This window comes from Microtus pennsylvanicus, chromosome X, assembly GCF_037038515.1.
Source record: "Microtus pennsylvanicus isolate mMicPen1 chromosome X, mMicPen1.hap1, whole genome shotgun sequence".
Classification (NCBI taxonomy): domain Eukaryota; kingdom Metazoa; phylum Chordata; class Mammalia; order Rodentia; family Cricetidae; genus Microtus; species Microtus pennsylvanicus.
In genome coordinates this window covers 59503332-59520727 of record NC_134601.1, presented here as the reverse complement: position 1 = coordinate 59520727, position 17396 = coordinate 59503332, and the positions used below count along the sequence as shown (strand labels likewise).

At 42.2% G+C, this 17396-nt stretch overlaps 1 protein-coding gene across 1 annotated transcript; it reads right to left on the bottom strand.

Annotated features, from left to right (window-relative positions):
* Positions 1-981: 981 nt before the first annotated feature.
* On the bottom strand, positions 982-12011 carry Rbmx2 (RNA binding motif protein X-linked 2). Its single transcript, XM_075958134.1, has 6 exons — positions 11945-12011; positions 11657-11772; positions 9396-9447; positions 6547-6676; positions 2777-2960; positions 982-2261 (listed from the first exon to the last, which is right to left on the bottom strand). The coding sequence occupies exons 1-6, from the start codon at positions 11947-11949 to the stop codon at positions 1762-1764; spliced, it is 987 nt and encodes a 328-aa protein (XP_075814249.1). The 5' UTR covers positions 11950-12011; the 3' UTR covers positions 982-1761.
* Positions 12012-17396: the final 5385 nt, after the last annotated feature.

Genomic DNA, 17396 nt, shown 5'->3' with positions numbered 1-17396 from the left:
CCTGAACTGGATGAAAAGAATGAGAATGTGAGCTGAGCACCAATATTCGTCTCTCTCTGCTTCCTGAGTACACAATGTGGCCTTGTATCACTCAGACACCTGCTACATGTCTTTCTCACTATGCTGCGCAGTATCCCCTAAAACTGTAAGATAAAATAAAGGTAGGGAAAAGGGCTCAGTAGGTAAAGTGTGTTGTGGGAATTCATTCTGCCAATAGCTTGGGGGTACAGGCCTTAGGCTGTGGCTTCTGTGTGCAGATGTCTGATGTGATCTCATATAAGGAAGGGGGGTCTCTCTTGCCCCTTTGAGGGGTTAGAGCAGAAGCAAGCCAAACAGTGGAACATGACAGCTGGACCCATGGGGGCTTCCACTTTGTCCTTTGAGGTTTATTTCCCATTGAATTCCCACAAGAGACTTTTGTAAATTCTTGCGTCACCTGGTGCCCAACACGGAGCTTGAACCCGCGACCCTGAGATAAAGAATCTCATGCTCTATCAACTGAGCTAGCCCAGGCCTCAGGGTGGGGGAGGCAGCGGTTGCAATTTGGAATCTCTGCCTTGGCAGTGGCCACCCTCTCAGTTGCACGGGGGACAAGGATGGCTAGTGGGGAGCAGGGGCCTTCTGGGTCGAAACTGTAGCAGTCATGGCCACTGCCAAGGTGGGGACTCTGGCTCTCCACTGCCACCTCCTCCACCAAAAGTGCTTGCTAAACAAAACCTAGATACCTGTAACCCTAGTGCTGGGTGAGGAAAGGAGGTGGGACGAACCCAAGGATATGCCAGTCGGACAAGTTGGTCTACCCCAAACATCTCTCAGGGGAGGAAGAGATGCTGTCTCAAATAAAGGAGGAAAGTGACAGACACAAGTTGTCAGTAGCCTCCACAAGCATACAAACACAAGAAAACAAACCCTTCCTTAAACTGCTTTCATCAGGGATTCTGAAATTGGTCACAGAAATGAGAACAGTAAGCAATAGGTGAATCCATAGAAACAAAAGCCCATTTATGATTTTTAGAGACAATAGAGAAAGATATAAACAATTTAGAACTACATGAAAATGGTTTTAGTCCAACACTGTATTACTAAATGCCACTGAATTGCTTAAAATGGTTACTTTTATTTTATATGTATTTATCTCAATACAAATAAATAAGTTACAAAGAAAAAAATGCATAAAGAGATAATGTAACCATCAAAAACCACAAACAAAATAAAGAGAACTGGGATATAGCTGACTCTAATAGAGCACTTCTCTAGCATGTATCAAACCCTGGGTTCCATCCCTGCAAACAGAAGAGACGTAATGGGGAGGGAACTGGCTGGTCTTAAGAATCCTATCACATCCACATTAAGCTGTCCAAACCTCAGAAGCTGCAGCTCTCTGCAATTGTGCCTGCCATCTGTAAGGTCCTACACTGCTGGGCTCTAAATGTCTAACATGAAGACTAGAACTCAGCACTGCCTTCTTTGCCTTTGCTAGCAATCACAAATCAGGTCTATGGGTTTAAGGGCCAAGTCTATAAACCAAATTTTAGCCACATACTCTGGCCAGTGCCAACTATTTTCCATGAACAGTGGATGGTGTTGGTGTAGTTTTTCAAATTTAAGGTATCTAGCTATTGAAACTAAAGCCTTCTGAACAAGTCTGCCGTGTAAGGGATTGAAAAAATTCAGTCCCCAAAACTTTATATAGAGAAATATCAACAACAAAGAGAATCTGATATTTATACAAGAAAATTCATAATTTTGTTGGCACAGGCTTCAGTAATGTCTACGGTCACTGGCATGGAAGGACTCCCGCTCCCGGGAGTGCCTATGCTTTTTATGCCTATGGGACCTATCCAGACTCCTACTTCTGCTTCTATGACTTCGCCCTTCAGAATGCCCACCATGCCTGCTGGAATAAGCGGCACCAGAGCTCCTCCCTCTATCCTTATCTCTGCTCTTTTCTTCTCCCTGCCTCCTGCTCGAGGACTTCTGCTCGTGCTTGGCTTTCTCTTTCTTTGGCTCCCACTCAGGATCCTCTGCTCTACCATGGAAGGAACTTCTGACATCAGGGGAGTCTGCTTGGTTCTTCTTTCCCTCTCTGGATTCAGACTTCTGGGCTTTCTCTGAGTTCTTGCTGTTGTGCTTCTTTGGGCCATGGTCATCCTTTTCCTTTGCTGTCTTGCTGCTGGAGGACAAAGAGCAGGACGGCGGTTCTGCTAGTTTCCTGTGTTCAGTCTTCTCTTTCTCTTTCTTTTTCTTTTTCTCTTTTTTGTCTGCGCAGGGAAATCAATAAGTAAAAGAAAACAAAGAAATCTCTTTAAAATGTGCCTTTCTTCTCTCAGTAGATCACATAAAACTGAGACATTCCAAAATGTTCCCATGCTAGCAGATGGAGAATATGCATGTGAAAAACATCCCAGGCAGCAGCAGGAAGCAGTCACAGGTTGTGCCTCCAGGGAAAATGTCTCCTAGAATCAAACTGGATATCTGTTAGTCCTGATAAGTCAAGTTGTACAAAACAACCCCACACAAAAGGGCTGTATCTCCAAATACAATCTCATTTTGAGATATAGACGAGTTAAGGATGGCAATATATCAACTTAAGGAGCCATAATTCAGCCCCTACAAGTAGCCTTCCTTCCTCAGAAACATCTGCTTTCTCAATTAAAATAAGGATTCTCACACTTTCCCTTTTTCCACTTAAGAGTGAATTACTGACTATCTATGCATGCTGGAAAAGAAGACACTAAGACTACCCAGAATCTTCTCCTGAGTTTGAACACTCCACCTTTTTTGTGGTTTTTTGTGGGTTTGCCATCTTCATCTTCAGAGACCTCAGGAGAACTTGATGGAGGTGTATTAGCCCCACAGCCCTTCTCCTGCAGCTCTCTGGTCACATCATCCACATCTTCTGATTCCTGAGGAGTCCGGTAGTTTGACACATGGTCCACGCGGATAGTCCTTCCCTTGATCTAAGCAAGACCAGAAATGTTTTAGCAAAGACAGCCCCAGCATCCAACTCTCTGAACAAAACTACAGAGAATCAGGTTTGAATCATATCCATCACCTTAAACAGGAAAACCATAAAAGAAAACATGCTCAACTGGTATGTTATAGCATAATATATATATATATATATATATATATATATATATATATATATATATATATATATATATATATATATATAAACTAATAATACACAGCTGAATGGGGCCTAGGGCAGGTGAGATCTCTGGGGCAACTGTGACCAGAGTTTCCCTTGATATACTACGGGGACTATGCAAATTTCTTCATGTCCTGCATGTATCATGAAGTTCAAAAACACTCAGAAGTACTACCCTAAAGCACATCGTCAAGAAAGTCTATGAGAGGGCTGGAGAGATGGCTCAGAGGTTAAGAGCACTGGCTGCTCTTCCAGAGGTCCTGAGTTCAATTCCCAGCAACCACATGGTGGCTCACAACCATCTGTACTGACATCTGGCGCCCTCCTCTGGCATGCGGGCAGAGGCAGAATGTTGTATACATAATAAATAAATCTTTAAAAAAAAAGAAAGTCTATGAGAATTTAGGATTTAAAGCACAGTTGATTATCTATAAGGATAGGGAAATACTACAGTTGTTAAAGCACTTGCCTTGTAAGAAAAGAACCTGAGGTTAATCCTAAAAGCGCACACAATCTGGGTGTGGTAGCACACACTTGTAATCCAGCATTGGGAGGCAGAGACAGGAAGACTGCTGGAGCTCACAGTCAAAGCAATCCTGCCTACTTGACAAGTTCCAGACAAGTGAGAGATCTTGTCTCAAAAAAAGGAGGAAGAGGAAAAGGTAGACAGATCTTGAGAAATGATGCTGATGCTGTCCACCTATATGTGCTCACGCATGAATACACATATACACAAAGTTATACACATTTAACAAGAAAACAACATGTCCTAGAAAAGCATGAGGACTAGAACATGAAATCTGATGTTACAGCTGCTTTTTCTTTTATTATTGATTTTTATTGAGCTCTACATTTTTCTCTGCTCCCCTCTCTGCCTCTCCCCTCCCCCCTTCAATCCTCCCCCAGGGTCTCCATGCTCCCAATTTACTCAGGAGATCTTGTCATTTCCTACTTCCCATGTAAATTAGATCTATGTAAGTCTCTCTTAGTTTCCTCATTGTTGTCTAAGTTCTTTGGGGTTGTGATTTGTAACAGCTGCTTTTTCAACAAAGTAATCAGGAGGCAAACTCAGACCAAGGGAACAAAGTTCTTTTGTTGAGGGAGTGGTACTGAACTAAGGGTCTCATATATACTGGAGAAGACTCCAGCACTGAGTATCACTGAACTATATTCCTACCTTTACTTCCTTTTTTCTTTTTAGTGTAAATAAATTGTAGTTTATTTGCAAGGTTGATAATTCTTCCTTAAAACTAATTAGGCCATCTTTTAATAAAGTATAAATCATTACAGATGATTTTTACACAAGATTTTACATATTGAAATCTTTACCTGAGTTTTAAAAGCCCAAATGGAGAATATGGTAAAATTTCATTTTATCACCATTTGTACATATAAATAGGAGCACATGAATCCCATTTAGTGAAAGTAAGCTGACCCTGAACATAGCTGAACAGGTATTAACTACAGTTAACTATTTCTCACAAGTCTCAAGCTCAGGAAAAGTTCCTAGCCTCATGACTTGACCATAGTGAAATACATTGTCCTGTAGGCACAGGTCAGAGTCCAGAAAAACACAGAAGGTACTATTCCATCAAGATAATCCCCAGAAGGGAGAGTGAGTTGCTTAAACAAATATTGTCAAGGATGATATTTACTGGTTTAGAGAAACTGACGAATTTTCATTACATTTTATAAGGCCAGCTATCCTTACATTGAACTTTAGACATCTACACAGTACAATCAACTTACAAATACTACCAGGTTTCATAATCAAAATGGCTACTATTTCTCCTAAAACCAAAACAGAGTAAAGCATAAGTCTTTGGCGCTCCTTAAAAAAATAACAGGTTATCATTCTTTACCAGACCTTTGCTTGCCTGACAGTAGGGCAAATACCACATCTGTGCATCACTGAGTAATAACAGTAATAACGCCATTAGAAAAGGCAACTTCACAGAAGTCATTGGCTAAGCTAATTCATTTGAATGCTCTGTTTAGAGGCAGCAAACTGTCACTGTTAGAGATTGGGTAAGTCAAGGGGAAATTGCAGAATGGCAAGGGGTCAGGAAAAAAAGAAAATGGGCTCATTCTGTTTTTATTGAGTCTTTGGAAAATGATAAAATTGAGAATAAAATATCTAGACTTACTTTCCTAATTTATAGTCACAAGATAAATCTAACAGCTACCCTCTCCGGGGATAACTTCCAGAGTCTGATGTGACCAAAGAGTCATTCCTTACTACTTTTCTAATTAAACAGAACCTGTCACCTAAGTTTCTAGTATTAATGTTCAAGTGACAAGACATTATTAATGTCAACTACAAATATTCAACTACTCCGAATGTAAGAACTCATTTGGTACGGCATTAATGTGTGTTACTACTCCCTTCCCTTCTGGTTTTTTTCCCATGTATTTATTTTTTTGCCTAAAGGCAGAAGATTGATATGATTCTCACTTGCTACTCGGATACATGGTCCCATCAGATTCCCATGAGCTTCACTGTGGGAGCTTGAAATTTAGTTCCATGATTATCTTTTTACTTCCTTTTTTTCTTAAGCTCTCATATCTTTTTCTACTCCTGCCACACAGGACCTTTCAGTTTCCACTGATTATTGGACTACAGACTATAGTTGTGCAGGTGAACAACAATAAAATGTACCCTTTGCTTTATAAACAGTCTATTTTCAAGTAGTTACACTTCTACACAGGTAACAGCATCTGAACGCGGAATTTCAGTTTTACTGTTCCATTCCAAGACTACATTTTTATGTGTGCCTTTAAACCTGAGAAGCTTCTGTCATCCATTCTATTTCTCATTTTGATACTTTTTTTTTAAAAAAAAAAAGCAATTTTCCTTTGATGACAACTTATTCTGAAGGTCATTCCCTTAAAATTCCAGAATGGCCTATTTTTATAGAATTGGTCAACAGATTTAAGTAAAGAGTTTCCAAGAGCCAATAAGTTAAGTCACTAGAATCATATACTAAATACAGATGTTTGTCTTAGCTCCTAAAGCCCTGATGAAGCCCCCGGTTCTCTAGCACAGCACAATATCCAAGAGCAGTGTTTCCAGTCTCTAATGCATTAGAGCAGATGGAAAATGTGTATAAGAAAAACATCCTCCAGATAAGGGGGCATAGTACCCATGTTTCTGGAATAACAGTTTGCTAACACATAGGGAAAAAGAATAAGTACCGGCAGATGCATGAGCCAGAAAATGGTTTCCTGGAATCATTCCCTATCCAGTGTGTCTAGGCACCTCTACAACCCCCACAATACATCCAGCTGACCAGGACTTTTTCTGCACCTATAAACAGCAAGCAAAAAAAGAATGAAGTCTATCTTGTACACAGGAGAAGTCCAGCCAAATCCTGCACAGTAAGCATATTTACCTTAATTCCATTAAAATTGTCAACAGCCAGAACTGTACTCCTCTGATCTTCATAGCACAGGAAACAGAATCCTTTGGATTTCCCAGTCTTCTTGTCTCTCACAAGATTAATGTTGACAATCTCCCCATATCTGTTGAGTTTATAAAATGTATTATTCATTTAAAATGCAAAAATTTTCATACTGAAACAAAATTCAAATACTCAGTACAGGAGAAATCAATTAAGATGACACAGTAGGTTGAAAAGAAAAAGTTAAATAAGAATATAACAGCCGGGGGTGGTGGCGCACACCTTTAATCCCAGCACTTGGGAGGAAGAGGCAGGCGGATCTCTGTGAGTTCGAGGCCAGCCTGATCTACAAGAGCTAGTTCCAGGACAGGCTCCAAAACCACAGAGAAACCCTGTCTTGAAAAAGCAAAAAATAATAATAATAATAAGAATATAACAAGGCCAAAATAAATGCATTAAATGAAACTGACTAAATTATTTTACACTGAAAAAAAAACATAACTCATGAATCAAAACTTTTGGGCAGGTGTGGGTGAAGGCAGAGATAAGCAGATCTCCATAAGTTTGAGGCCAGACAGCCTAATTTATATTTCGATTTTCAGGTCAGCCAGGGCTACACAAAAGAAACAGACATTTATCAGAGATTTTTACATTTAAAACAAAATTGACAAAAATAAGAGTAGATGAATTAATATCAAATAAAAATAATTACCAATAATCCACTAATGTCAGACTAGGAAACGTATAGGTATTTTTGAAGTGTATAATGATATAAATTATTTTCAAGAATTCATGAAACAAATTAAATTCACTATTTGTAAGGTCCCAAAATAAATATCAATAAGCACTAAAGCTTCTAAAAAAAAAAAGACAGCTCAGCAGTTAAGAGCACCTACTGCTCTTGCAGAAAACCCAAATCTAGTTCCCATTATCTAAGCCCGGTGTCTCACAACCTCTGTACCTCCGGGGGACTCAGATGCCTCTGGATTGATTCTACAGTGCGTACTCACACTCACACAAACACATGCGCACACAACCACATATATATATATATATATATATATATATATATATATATATATATATATATATATATAATTTAGTTAAAAATAGCCAGGCAGTGGCAGTGCTCGCCTTTAATCCCAGCACTCGGGAGGCAGAGGCAGGTGGACCTCTGTGAGTTTGAGGTGAGCCTGTACTACAGAGCAAATGCCAGGACAGACTCCAAAGCTATACAGAGAAACCCTGCCTCGAAAAACAAAACAAAAAAAACCTAGTTAAAAATAAACTCTAAAAATCTACAGTATATACTTACCAATTAGTGTGATAAAACTAGAAATAATATTGTTAACAAAACCTGCTACTGCAGCTAAAGAGAGGACTCAATGGCTAAGAGCACTGGTTGCTCTTCCTAGAGGACCCAGGTTCACTTCCTAAGCGCCCACTTGGAGGCTCATGACCATCAGTAAGAGTCTGGTATCCTCTTCTGTGCCTGCGCACTTACATAGTACAGACATACATGCAAGTAAAATACCCATACACATAAAATTAAAAAAAAATAATTAAAAAGAAAACTTCCCACTAACCTGAACTTGAAATCTATTCTCCTAGGTAATAGCTAGATGAAAGAAAAATTAAACAAAATTTAAAATGTCAAGGGTATATCACTTAAAAACTAACAAAAAATTTAAAATACATGAAAATTTCTAGAAGCTACACTCAGGAAAATCTGTAACCTTGAAGAATTTGACTCCTTAAAAAGAATGAATATAAAATAAAACTAACCTAATAAAGATAGGCTTTAATAAAGATCAAAGCAAAAATTAATTGAATACAAAAATAGCCTACCTTACTTCTTCTAAAACGAATTCTAAATATGCTTTATAAATAAAAAAAATCAAAAAATAAAATGGGAATTGATATATGTTACATGACTTTATGCACACACACACTCCAATCCAAAATTTAGAATCTTAGTGCAAAATAGTAAATGTGATTCAAAAAAGGTTGAGAACTATTTGACAATATAATGGAGCTATAGCCAATACAATTAGATAAATAGATACAAGAAATGGAAAAGTAAAAGTATCTGCTTGCAGAATATATACAATAGCTTATATAGAAAATTAAACAGCATCGATGTTTAATAAACAATGACAAAAATAAACAGTAAAGTAACAGGATAGGGAGTTCCAGCACAGCCAGGGCTACACCAAGAAACCCTTTATCAAAAGGGGAAAAAAGGATTTGGATAAATAGGCATTTCAGTGAAAGCAGAAATTAGTAAAACCATTTCAGACAGCAATGCAGCAATGCTGATAAAACATACCAGGCTAAAACTATGTCTGTTTTGCCCAATTTTTCAGTGCTTTGCCCTAATTCTACAATGCCACACAGATAAGGTCAAGGGGCCCTGGCACTGCACCCTCCTGGGAATTCCACTTTGTTCCAATGCAAGCCCATGCTGAACAAGGTTCAGTAAAAACTTAACAGAAGTGGACTCTAAAAGTTCCAAGCTCTGGGATCTCCCACGTGCTAATGTTCTGGAACCTTATCTATCCTGGGACTGATCAAAGCTCTAGCCTTCCTCATGCAGGGATGTCATTCAGCCTAGAATGAAAATTGGTGGCTTTTTGAGACAAGGTCTCACTCTGTAGTGCAGGCTGACCTAGATAGAATGTATTATGTAGCCTAGGCAGGCCTCAAACTCATGGTGATCCTCCTACTTGAGCTTCTTCTACCGGTGTCAGAGGTGTAATACCTTTTTGGCATTACAAAAATAAACTACGGAAGCAAAGTGCTCTGTGCACCCAGAAGGTAGGGAATGAAAGAAGACTTACTGTGAGAACACACAGATGATGTCTCCTTCTGTCAGTTCATAAGGAAGCCCTCCTAGGAAAGAAAAAAAGCACAGTCCAGTTCAGCAAGCATTAATCAAGTGTTTACTGCATACTATGCACTAACAGACGCTGGAGTTGCAGAGTCAGTAAGCCTTGAGCTCACAAAAATCAGCCTCATACCATGACAGAGTGGGAAAAGTGACAATAGTCCATAGGAAAAGTAACTCTCGGATCTCTGAGTTTGAGGCAAGCCTGGTCTACATAGTGTGTTCCCGAACAGCAAGAGCTACATAATGAGACTGTCTCAAAAAAAAAAAGAGGAATAAAAGTGATTAATTCTGAGTGGAAAGGAGTCACCACTTACCAAATGAATCTTATCATTCAGTCCTCACAACCAAAATCCTATAAAGCAGATCATTTCCTGCAAAAGACTCATATCTCACAAACACTAAGTTCAAATATGCCTTTATGCTCAGCTACACGCAAACTAGGAATTATAGACATAAAAAAAGCTGTTATGCATTTCAGAGGACATCAATTCCCCTCCATGACTTTCCCCTCGTATGTAGACAGGGGTCATCAGTACACTTGCCCCACGGGAATGTCACAGACACAAAACTGTGCATAGAAAGTGCTTAACACAATATCTAGTGGAACAGACTCTTTCAAAAGTCATAAAGTTAAGAAAAAAAAAACAAAAAACAAAAGTCATAAAGTGAACACAGAATAGTAATACTGTTACCACAGACGTAACAGGTCCCCTTTGCAGGTTCTTAGTCTCGCTAGTAATTTTAAAACAGATTAAGGATGGACTAAGGATGGACTGGAGAGGGAGGGGGAGGGGGAGGGGAAGGGAGGGAGGGGGAGGAGGATGGAGGGAGGGGGAGGGAAATGGGAGGAGGTAGAAAATTTTAAGTAAAAATAAATAAATAAATTTAAAAAAAAGATTAAGGAAGAAGCTTAAGGTCCAGCAAGTCGTCAGTTACACCAGCTACTGGGAGGAGGGAAATAAGAAATATGTTGCCGTGCCCACTGAATTTGAGGGTCAGGCAGGCAGACATGCTCAGAATTGGAGGCTGAGAAGCGGCTGCAAGGGAACAGCAGAGCCTTTAGATTTGAAATAAGGAAGTCTAGTGTGTTGGGGCAAGCATGCTCAGGATTTCAGTCAGTATCCAAAGAAGGGATATAAGGGAAGGGGATAGATAAGTTAGAAGTCAGAACAGCAGGTAGACTTAACAGCAATCGGCAAACACCCGCACTGAGAACCTCCTCAGGTGTATAAGGACACTGTTTCATTAATGGGATCGTTTTTCTTCCCATGTCTTCAGGTGAATGAACTTTCCTGGCAGGCGACTCCTAGCCAGATGATTTTTTTTTTTTTTTGATTTTCGAGACAGGGTTTCTCCGTAGCTTTTGGTTACTGTCCTGGAACTAGCTCTTGTAGACCAGGCTGGCCTCGAACTCACAGAGATCCGCCTCCTTCTGCCTCCCGAGTGCTGGGATTAAAGGCGTGTGCCACCACCGCCCGGCTAGCAGAGGATCTTAAACCCAGTTGGATTAAGTCTTAAGGAAGGGACACATTAGTATGTAGTACTTAGGTTTGCTTAAAATGTCCCATAGCCACCCAGGGCTAAGGGTGTAATACAGACGGTATTCTTTTCATCAGGAGAAGTAGCTTTCCCTTAAAGAACAAACCGCGATACCGCCACCTTTTTCAGGTGGCATTTTAAATCTTAAACAGGAGTGGAGCTGATTTTGAGTGGGGAGTCTGCCTTCAGTGTCTTCCACGATGCCTAATGTTTGTCCTGATGCCTAGCAATACAGCAAAGGACTAGAAGCAAAAGTCAATCAGAGGAGAAAATAATTTTGAGGATAGTAAACATGAAATAATAAGCACTAATCTTACAGTTTTCAGTGCAGCAGTGTGTGACCTTAAAGAACTCTATTAACCTGTCTGCACCTCAGTTTCTTTGATATCATAATGGGTTCATTGTGGAGTTACCTGTGCTTCAGCAGCCAAGTGGCAAAATTTTAAGTACAAGATTTTAAGTAAATAACAATCCTTAAAAGCACTGGTTTTTAAGACAACTTAAAATGGATGAGTAAAAAAAAATAAAAATAAAAAACGGACCTGCAGGCAGACAAGCTACAAGAGTGTGGGTGACTAGATTGGTCAGAAGTAATGACCAGAGGTGCAAAATACCCGGAGCGGGGGCGCAGCGACTTTGAACAGCACTGTTAGAGAAAACTGTGGACCTCACCAAGAAAAATCCAGGCGCTGTCCTTGTATTCCGAGTGCCAAGACACCTTTTCTGCCACCCCGAGCTGAACCTCTCGCTCATTCAGTTCGTTGATCAGCTTCACCTTGGTTAAAGGGCTGCGCGGGAGAAATGAAACATTAAGCAGCTTTCCTCATAGCCTACCTTCTAGATACCGATCTTCTCCCGCCCCGAGGCCATGAAAGCCCTACCACCCCGGCACCGGTCACCGTCTTTGTGGGCGACCATCCGCATCCCACTCCCCCTTCCACAGAGAAACTAAAGCCTTACTTCATATTTGCGCCTTCGCGCTCCTTGCTCAAGCCATCAGCTTCCGGGTGAAGCTACGAAGAGCGCACGCAACCCGATCACACAGCTCGGATTGGAGCCTGCAGAACTCGAGGCGGAACTTCCGCTGTAAGTTCCCTGCTACTGGCATCTGCGCAGTAGCACGGAAGCGCTTTCTCAGGCTTAGTAATCTTTGCTCCTGTGGCAAATAGTTTCCGAGTTATTCGCTGCTTCCTTTCATGATGTAAGCAGGGGCGGGATCGTTGGCTTTCTGGATAAGGCATTATTTGATTTAGCTTTAAACGTTTTCTGAATAAGGTGGTGTGTCTGCTCCGGGGTCTGAAAGTCCCAGTTCTATCTCTTAATCTAAAGCCCTGTTCTTTTACTCTCGGGTAGCTGCTCAGAAACAGTCCCTCAAAGCGTCCCTTTTCAGGACGAAAACAACGGAAAAGTAAAGAAGATAGCCATGAGATGCTAGATATTGTTTCCTGCCCCAATATTAAGGATGGACCGGTGTTGCTCTACAAACTGAATTAAATACCCACAGATTTATGTAAGAAATGTGGCCTCTTTCCATCAGCAAGCAGAAATTAATATTGTCAAATTAGTACCTATCGATTGAGAAGATAGTGAACAAGCGATGAATGATGGGGTAGACAACTTAAACAGGCTATCTCTGTTAGGTCTCACTCAGTACCTGTGACTCCCACCAGCACTCCTCACTCCTCGCCTACCCTAAACCTCTCCCTCCCAGGGGCTGGGCTTCTGCTTCCCTTTCCCCAGCCTGATCCCCGTAGAACTGAACCATTTTCATTTTTTCATTCAATCTCTACCCACCCAACAACCCCAAGAACTCAAACTCCTAACAGTGATTATCCCTGTTGTTCTTAATTTTAAAAATGCTGCAAGATCCCCTGTGGCAGTAGGCAGCAGAAATGGCTGCCGGTCCCAGAGCGGCGGCAGTGGGCCATGTGGCGGCAGACAGCGGCTGGTCTCAGAGCAGTGGTGGCGGGCCATGTGGCAGCAGGCAGTGGGCCCCAGACAGAGATGGCTGCTGGTCTCAGAGCAGTGGTGGCGGGCCATGTGGCAGCAGGCAGTGGGCCCCAGGCAGAGACGGCTGCTGGTCCCCGAGCAATGGCTGGTCCCAGGCAGGGAGACACATGGCGGGCGGGCAGAAGACAGAAACATGGATAGACAGGACAGGCAGGGTGAGATTGAATGTTTATTCAGGGGGTTATGGAGGAGAAAGGGTGAAGGGGGGACAGAGAGAGAGGGAGAGAGAGAGAGAGAGAGAGAGAGAGAGAGAGAGAGAGAGAGAGAGAGAGAGAGAGAGAGAGAAAGAGAGAAAGAGAGAAGAGAAGAAAGAGACAGAGAAGGGGGGTAAGCAGAGAACTGGGGAGAGAGGCAGAAGCGAAGCTGCCTCTGAGAGGAAGATGGAAAAGAGAGAGTGAGCTCAGGCCGGAAGCTGAAGATCAGCCTGCCTCAGCGGATGGGGAGGGGAATGGGTGTGGCTTGTCTCTTAAAGGGACCAAAACCATAACATTCCCAGGTCTTCCTTATAATAAAAAGCACGCATGTCAAGGAAGCAGAAAAGGAAGGGCCCAAGATGGTGGCGGGCAGGTCAGAGGTAATGGGAGTGGGCGTGGCTTGTCCCTTAAAGCGACAGGAAAGCACAACATTCCCAGGTCTTCCTTATAATAAAAAGCAGGAGACCAGGCACCACAGCCCAAAGGAACTGGGGCAGCGAACTCTCAAGACTGCTTCTGGCTGATTGTGGGCGTCGTCTTTGGGGGGGGGGGCACGAGAGAAGGCTGGGTGCTGGTCACATCCCGGCTAGCTGGTCTCTTTGTTTCTAACCGATGTCTGTGGCATGGAAATATCTGGTATCTCTTATCCTGTTTAAGATGGATTCTTTAATTCGGCTCCCTGGAACTCACGAGAACTCCTTGGCTTTGTGAAAACAGAAGTTTTAGACATATAATGACTGTAGCATAAGAGAAAAATTTGGTTTGAAATTTGTTTGGTGAGGTCACCTTGCAAAACCTCTCACCAGTTTAAAATATATGTATTATTATGTATAGAAAGAGCAAACAGGAATTTTAGGCAATGTGGACGACTCTGATGGGCCCTATCAGAGACATGCCATTGCTCAAAACACATTTAACAGAGTTAGCATGAGGAGTTTAGTGAAAACCAAGTGAAGAGGCAGGGTAAAACCAGGAGAGTGTGGTCACGTGATCTGGCCCTCAGCCAAGATGGCGACCGCCACATGTTGTCTGCTCTGTTGGTGAGCAGCCATGCCATAACAAAAAGCCGCAGAGGGGAGGGGCAAAAGGCTGGAACCGAAAAAACAGCCGTTTAAAATTTTTTTTTAAGGTAGTTGGGGCCATTTTGGACAGAAACTGATAAGTGTAAGGCATTAAAGCATGAGGCCGGAGTGATAGGTCTGGATGGCTTGGTTCCCGTGGTCAAGGCCATGCAAACACCCACAAAAACCATGGCACCTCAAGCCTACAACGAGAACGGCTCCAGCGAGAGTGAGTAGCCCCTCCAGGCGCGTTGGGGGGGTGGTATGGAGTTTGAAATTTGTCCAGGATCCATGGCGGCAGGAGCAGAGGGTCCCTGGAGGGATGGCATTGCACCAGCCTTCCAGATGCGGGGGTTGGTTACAGAGCCCATGACTGAAATGGAAGCCTACCCGCAAAAAGGTACCCAAAAGGTACCGCAAACACGTCAGGCCAAAAACACAGGCGTCCGAGTGTTTTTGGGGCGTGCTAAAGCTTAATTGGCCCGAGCCCAGCTACTGGATGGGGAGAAAAACCCCGGCTGGGAGGAGACAATTAAGCTATTCAGGGCCGACGTGTGGCCCCAAAAACACCGCACCAGAGCGGGCTGGAAAGAGGATAGGAAAGGTTAGAAAAAAGAGGAAGAGGCCGGGAGCACCGAACTCCCGGGGCGCGGACTGAGGCAGGTTTCAGCCAAGGGCAAAAAGCTGGGGGGGAAGGGGGAGGAAGGTTGGCAACCTAGTCCAGGACGCCCCAAAGAAAGCCGGCCGGACAGTCTCTGGGCGCCTCGGGGGGGGGGGGGGGGGGGGGAAGGAAGCCAACTTAGGTTAACTCACGGGTGAGGATGAGGCAGCGGTGAATGGCCGTGGCAAACAGGTGGAGATGAGTGCAGGCAGTCGGTTTCAGACCTTGTGCCCGTGAAACCCAGAGGCAAAAGCCTCGGGCACCGGGACAAAGAGGTTACCGAGTCAACGACGGCACCAATGTTGTTCTTAATTTTAAAAATGCTCCAAGATCCCCGCGGCAGTCCCCTGGTCCTAAAAATTTTTTCCCCTTAATTTAACTTTGTTCTGCCAATACCTTAAACAGGATAAGAGATACCAGTTCCATGCCACAGACATCGGTCAAAAGCAAAGAGACCAGCTATGCCAGGATGTTCCCAGCACCCAGCCTTCTCTCGCACCCCCCCAAAGACGACGCCCACAATCAGCCGGAAGCAGTCTTGAGAATTCGCCGCCCCAATTCCTTCAAACTGGAGTGTCTAATTTGCTTTTTATTAAAAGCAAGATGTGGGAATGTTGTTCCTTTGGTCCCTGCCCTAGCCACGCCCACTCCTTTTAACTCCTGACCCCGCCCTGACATCGCTCTCTTTCTGCTTTTCCTCTCACACGGGGCTTTTGCCTCTCTCTCTCTTCTCTCTCTCTCTCTCTCTCTCTCTCTCTCTCTCTCTCTCTCCCTCTCTCTCTCCCTCTCTCTCTCTTTCCCTTTATTTCTTTCTCTCCTTGTTAATAAATTCTTATATAGCTATTTTCTGTGTTTATATGTCCGGGACCCGCCGGAGTTTGCTGCCGGGCGGGGGGACCCCCAGAGATTTAATTAATTAACAACAATCCCCATTTTACAGAGGGAGAAACTGCACTCCAAAGCAATTAGCTAGCTTGAAGGTCTAGAGATATGCTCAGTGGTTACAACTATTTGGTAATCTTCTGGAGGACCTGTATTTAGCTCCCAGCACCCACAACAGGCAACCCACAACTCCAGTTTCAAAAGACCCATCCTTCTCCTCCAGCCTCTGTAGGTACCTGCACGCACATGGCATACACACACATACATACACATGAATAAAACTAATTAATCTTTTACATTTTGAGTAGTTCGAACTGCTCTGCTTGTCCCAATCAGGTCAGGCCAATTTAAGCAGCCCTTATTGAGCATCTAGGTTTGTCCTGTACAGTTGGTCTGTAGAAAGGAATCTGAAGGGGCAATACATATTTACTTGGATAGTTCATGTCATAAATATTCAGAAGTCCATATGCCAGCAGAGAATAGGGGTGCCATTTTGTGAATTCTTAGTCTCTTTAATAATAGAATTTTTAAATGGATTCAGAAGAAAACTTAAAGGCCAGTTTATTAAATTTTGAATGACAACAGTGCGAGGAAACTACAGATCTTGGCAGCTAGTGGAAGGAAGGAGATGTTTAAAAGGAAACAAGAAAGCGATGCCTTTTGATTTAGGGTCTACAGGCGAAGCAGCTTTGCTGAGGGATAATCTCCTGAGTAGGTGATCAACAGATCCTACTGGGTTAACTCACATCAATTGTTTTATTTCAAACTTTATTGTTTCAAAAGAGAAGATTGCAAGTTTAACACTGAAATTAACCAGACCCAAAGACAATACAACCCAATGAACTTCTACACAGTTTGAGTAGCATTCAGAACAGAAGCTGTGCAACTTCACTTTGGACTTTATGCTATCACTAATAAATATATTTTATTCACTTGTACACCACATTAGAACTAGAAGAAAAGGGAAGTAGAAAAAAATCTCCTGAGTAAATTGGAAGCTGGGGACCTTAGGAGAGGGTTAAAGGGGAGGGGAGAAGCAGGGAGGAGAGCAGAGAAAAATGTAGAGCTCAATAAAAATCAATAAAAAAGAACTAGTAGAAGAATTTGATTTATATCTTCTTTCACTCATGTCCATTATTTGCATTCAGTCCATCCTTATCACCTAATATTGAGCCTTTCTTGTTCTCTTTTCTACACAATGTACTGCACTGGCATGTACATGTATAGCTAGCTAGATTATATATATATATATATATATATATATATATATATATATATATATATATATATATAGCTAAATTATGCATATGAGGGATGCAGAGACTTTCTGAGACTGTGTGACCTCACTTAATGTTATACATCCTAATTCCATCCATTTTCTACAAATTTTGTGGTTTCATATTTTTTCTTATAGTTAAATAGTATTCCACCTTTTACATATACCAAATTTTAATTATCTATTCTCTTGTTGCTGAGTAGTAAGGCTGATTATAGTGAATAAAGAAGTAATAAACATAGGGATGCAAATTCATCTATGATGTATGGAATTCTCTGGGTATATGCCAGGAGTAAAACATAAGGGTCATATGGTAGTTCTAGTTTTA

Coding starts and splice junctions, on each gene's coding strand:
- Rbmx2 (XM_075958134.1), bottom strand. Junction 6,677..9,395: donor ATCATCTGTGTGTTCTCACA/GTAAGTCTTCTT, acceptor TAAACTCAACAG/ATATGGGGAGATTGTCAACA. Junction 2,961..6,546: donor ACAATTTTAATGGAATTAAG/GTAAATATGCTT, acceptor GGTCTTGCTTAG/ATCAAGGGAAGGACTATCCG.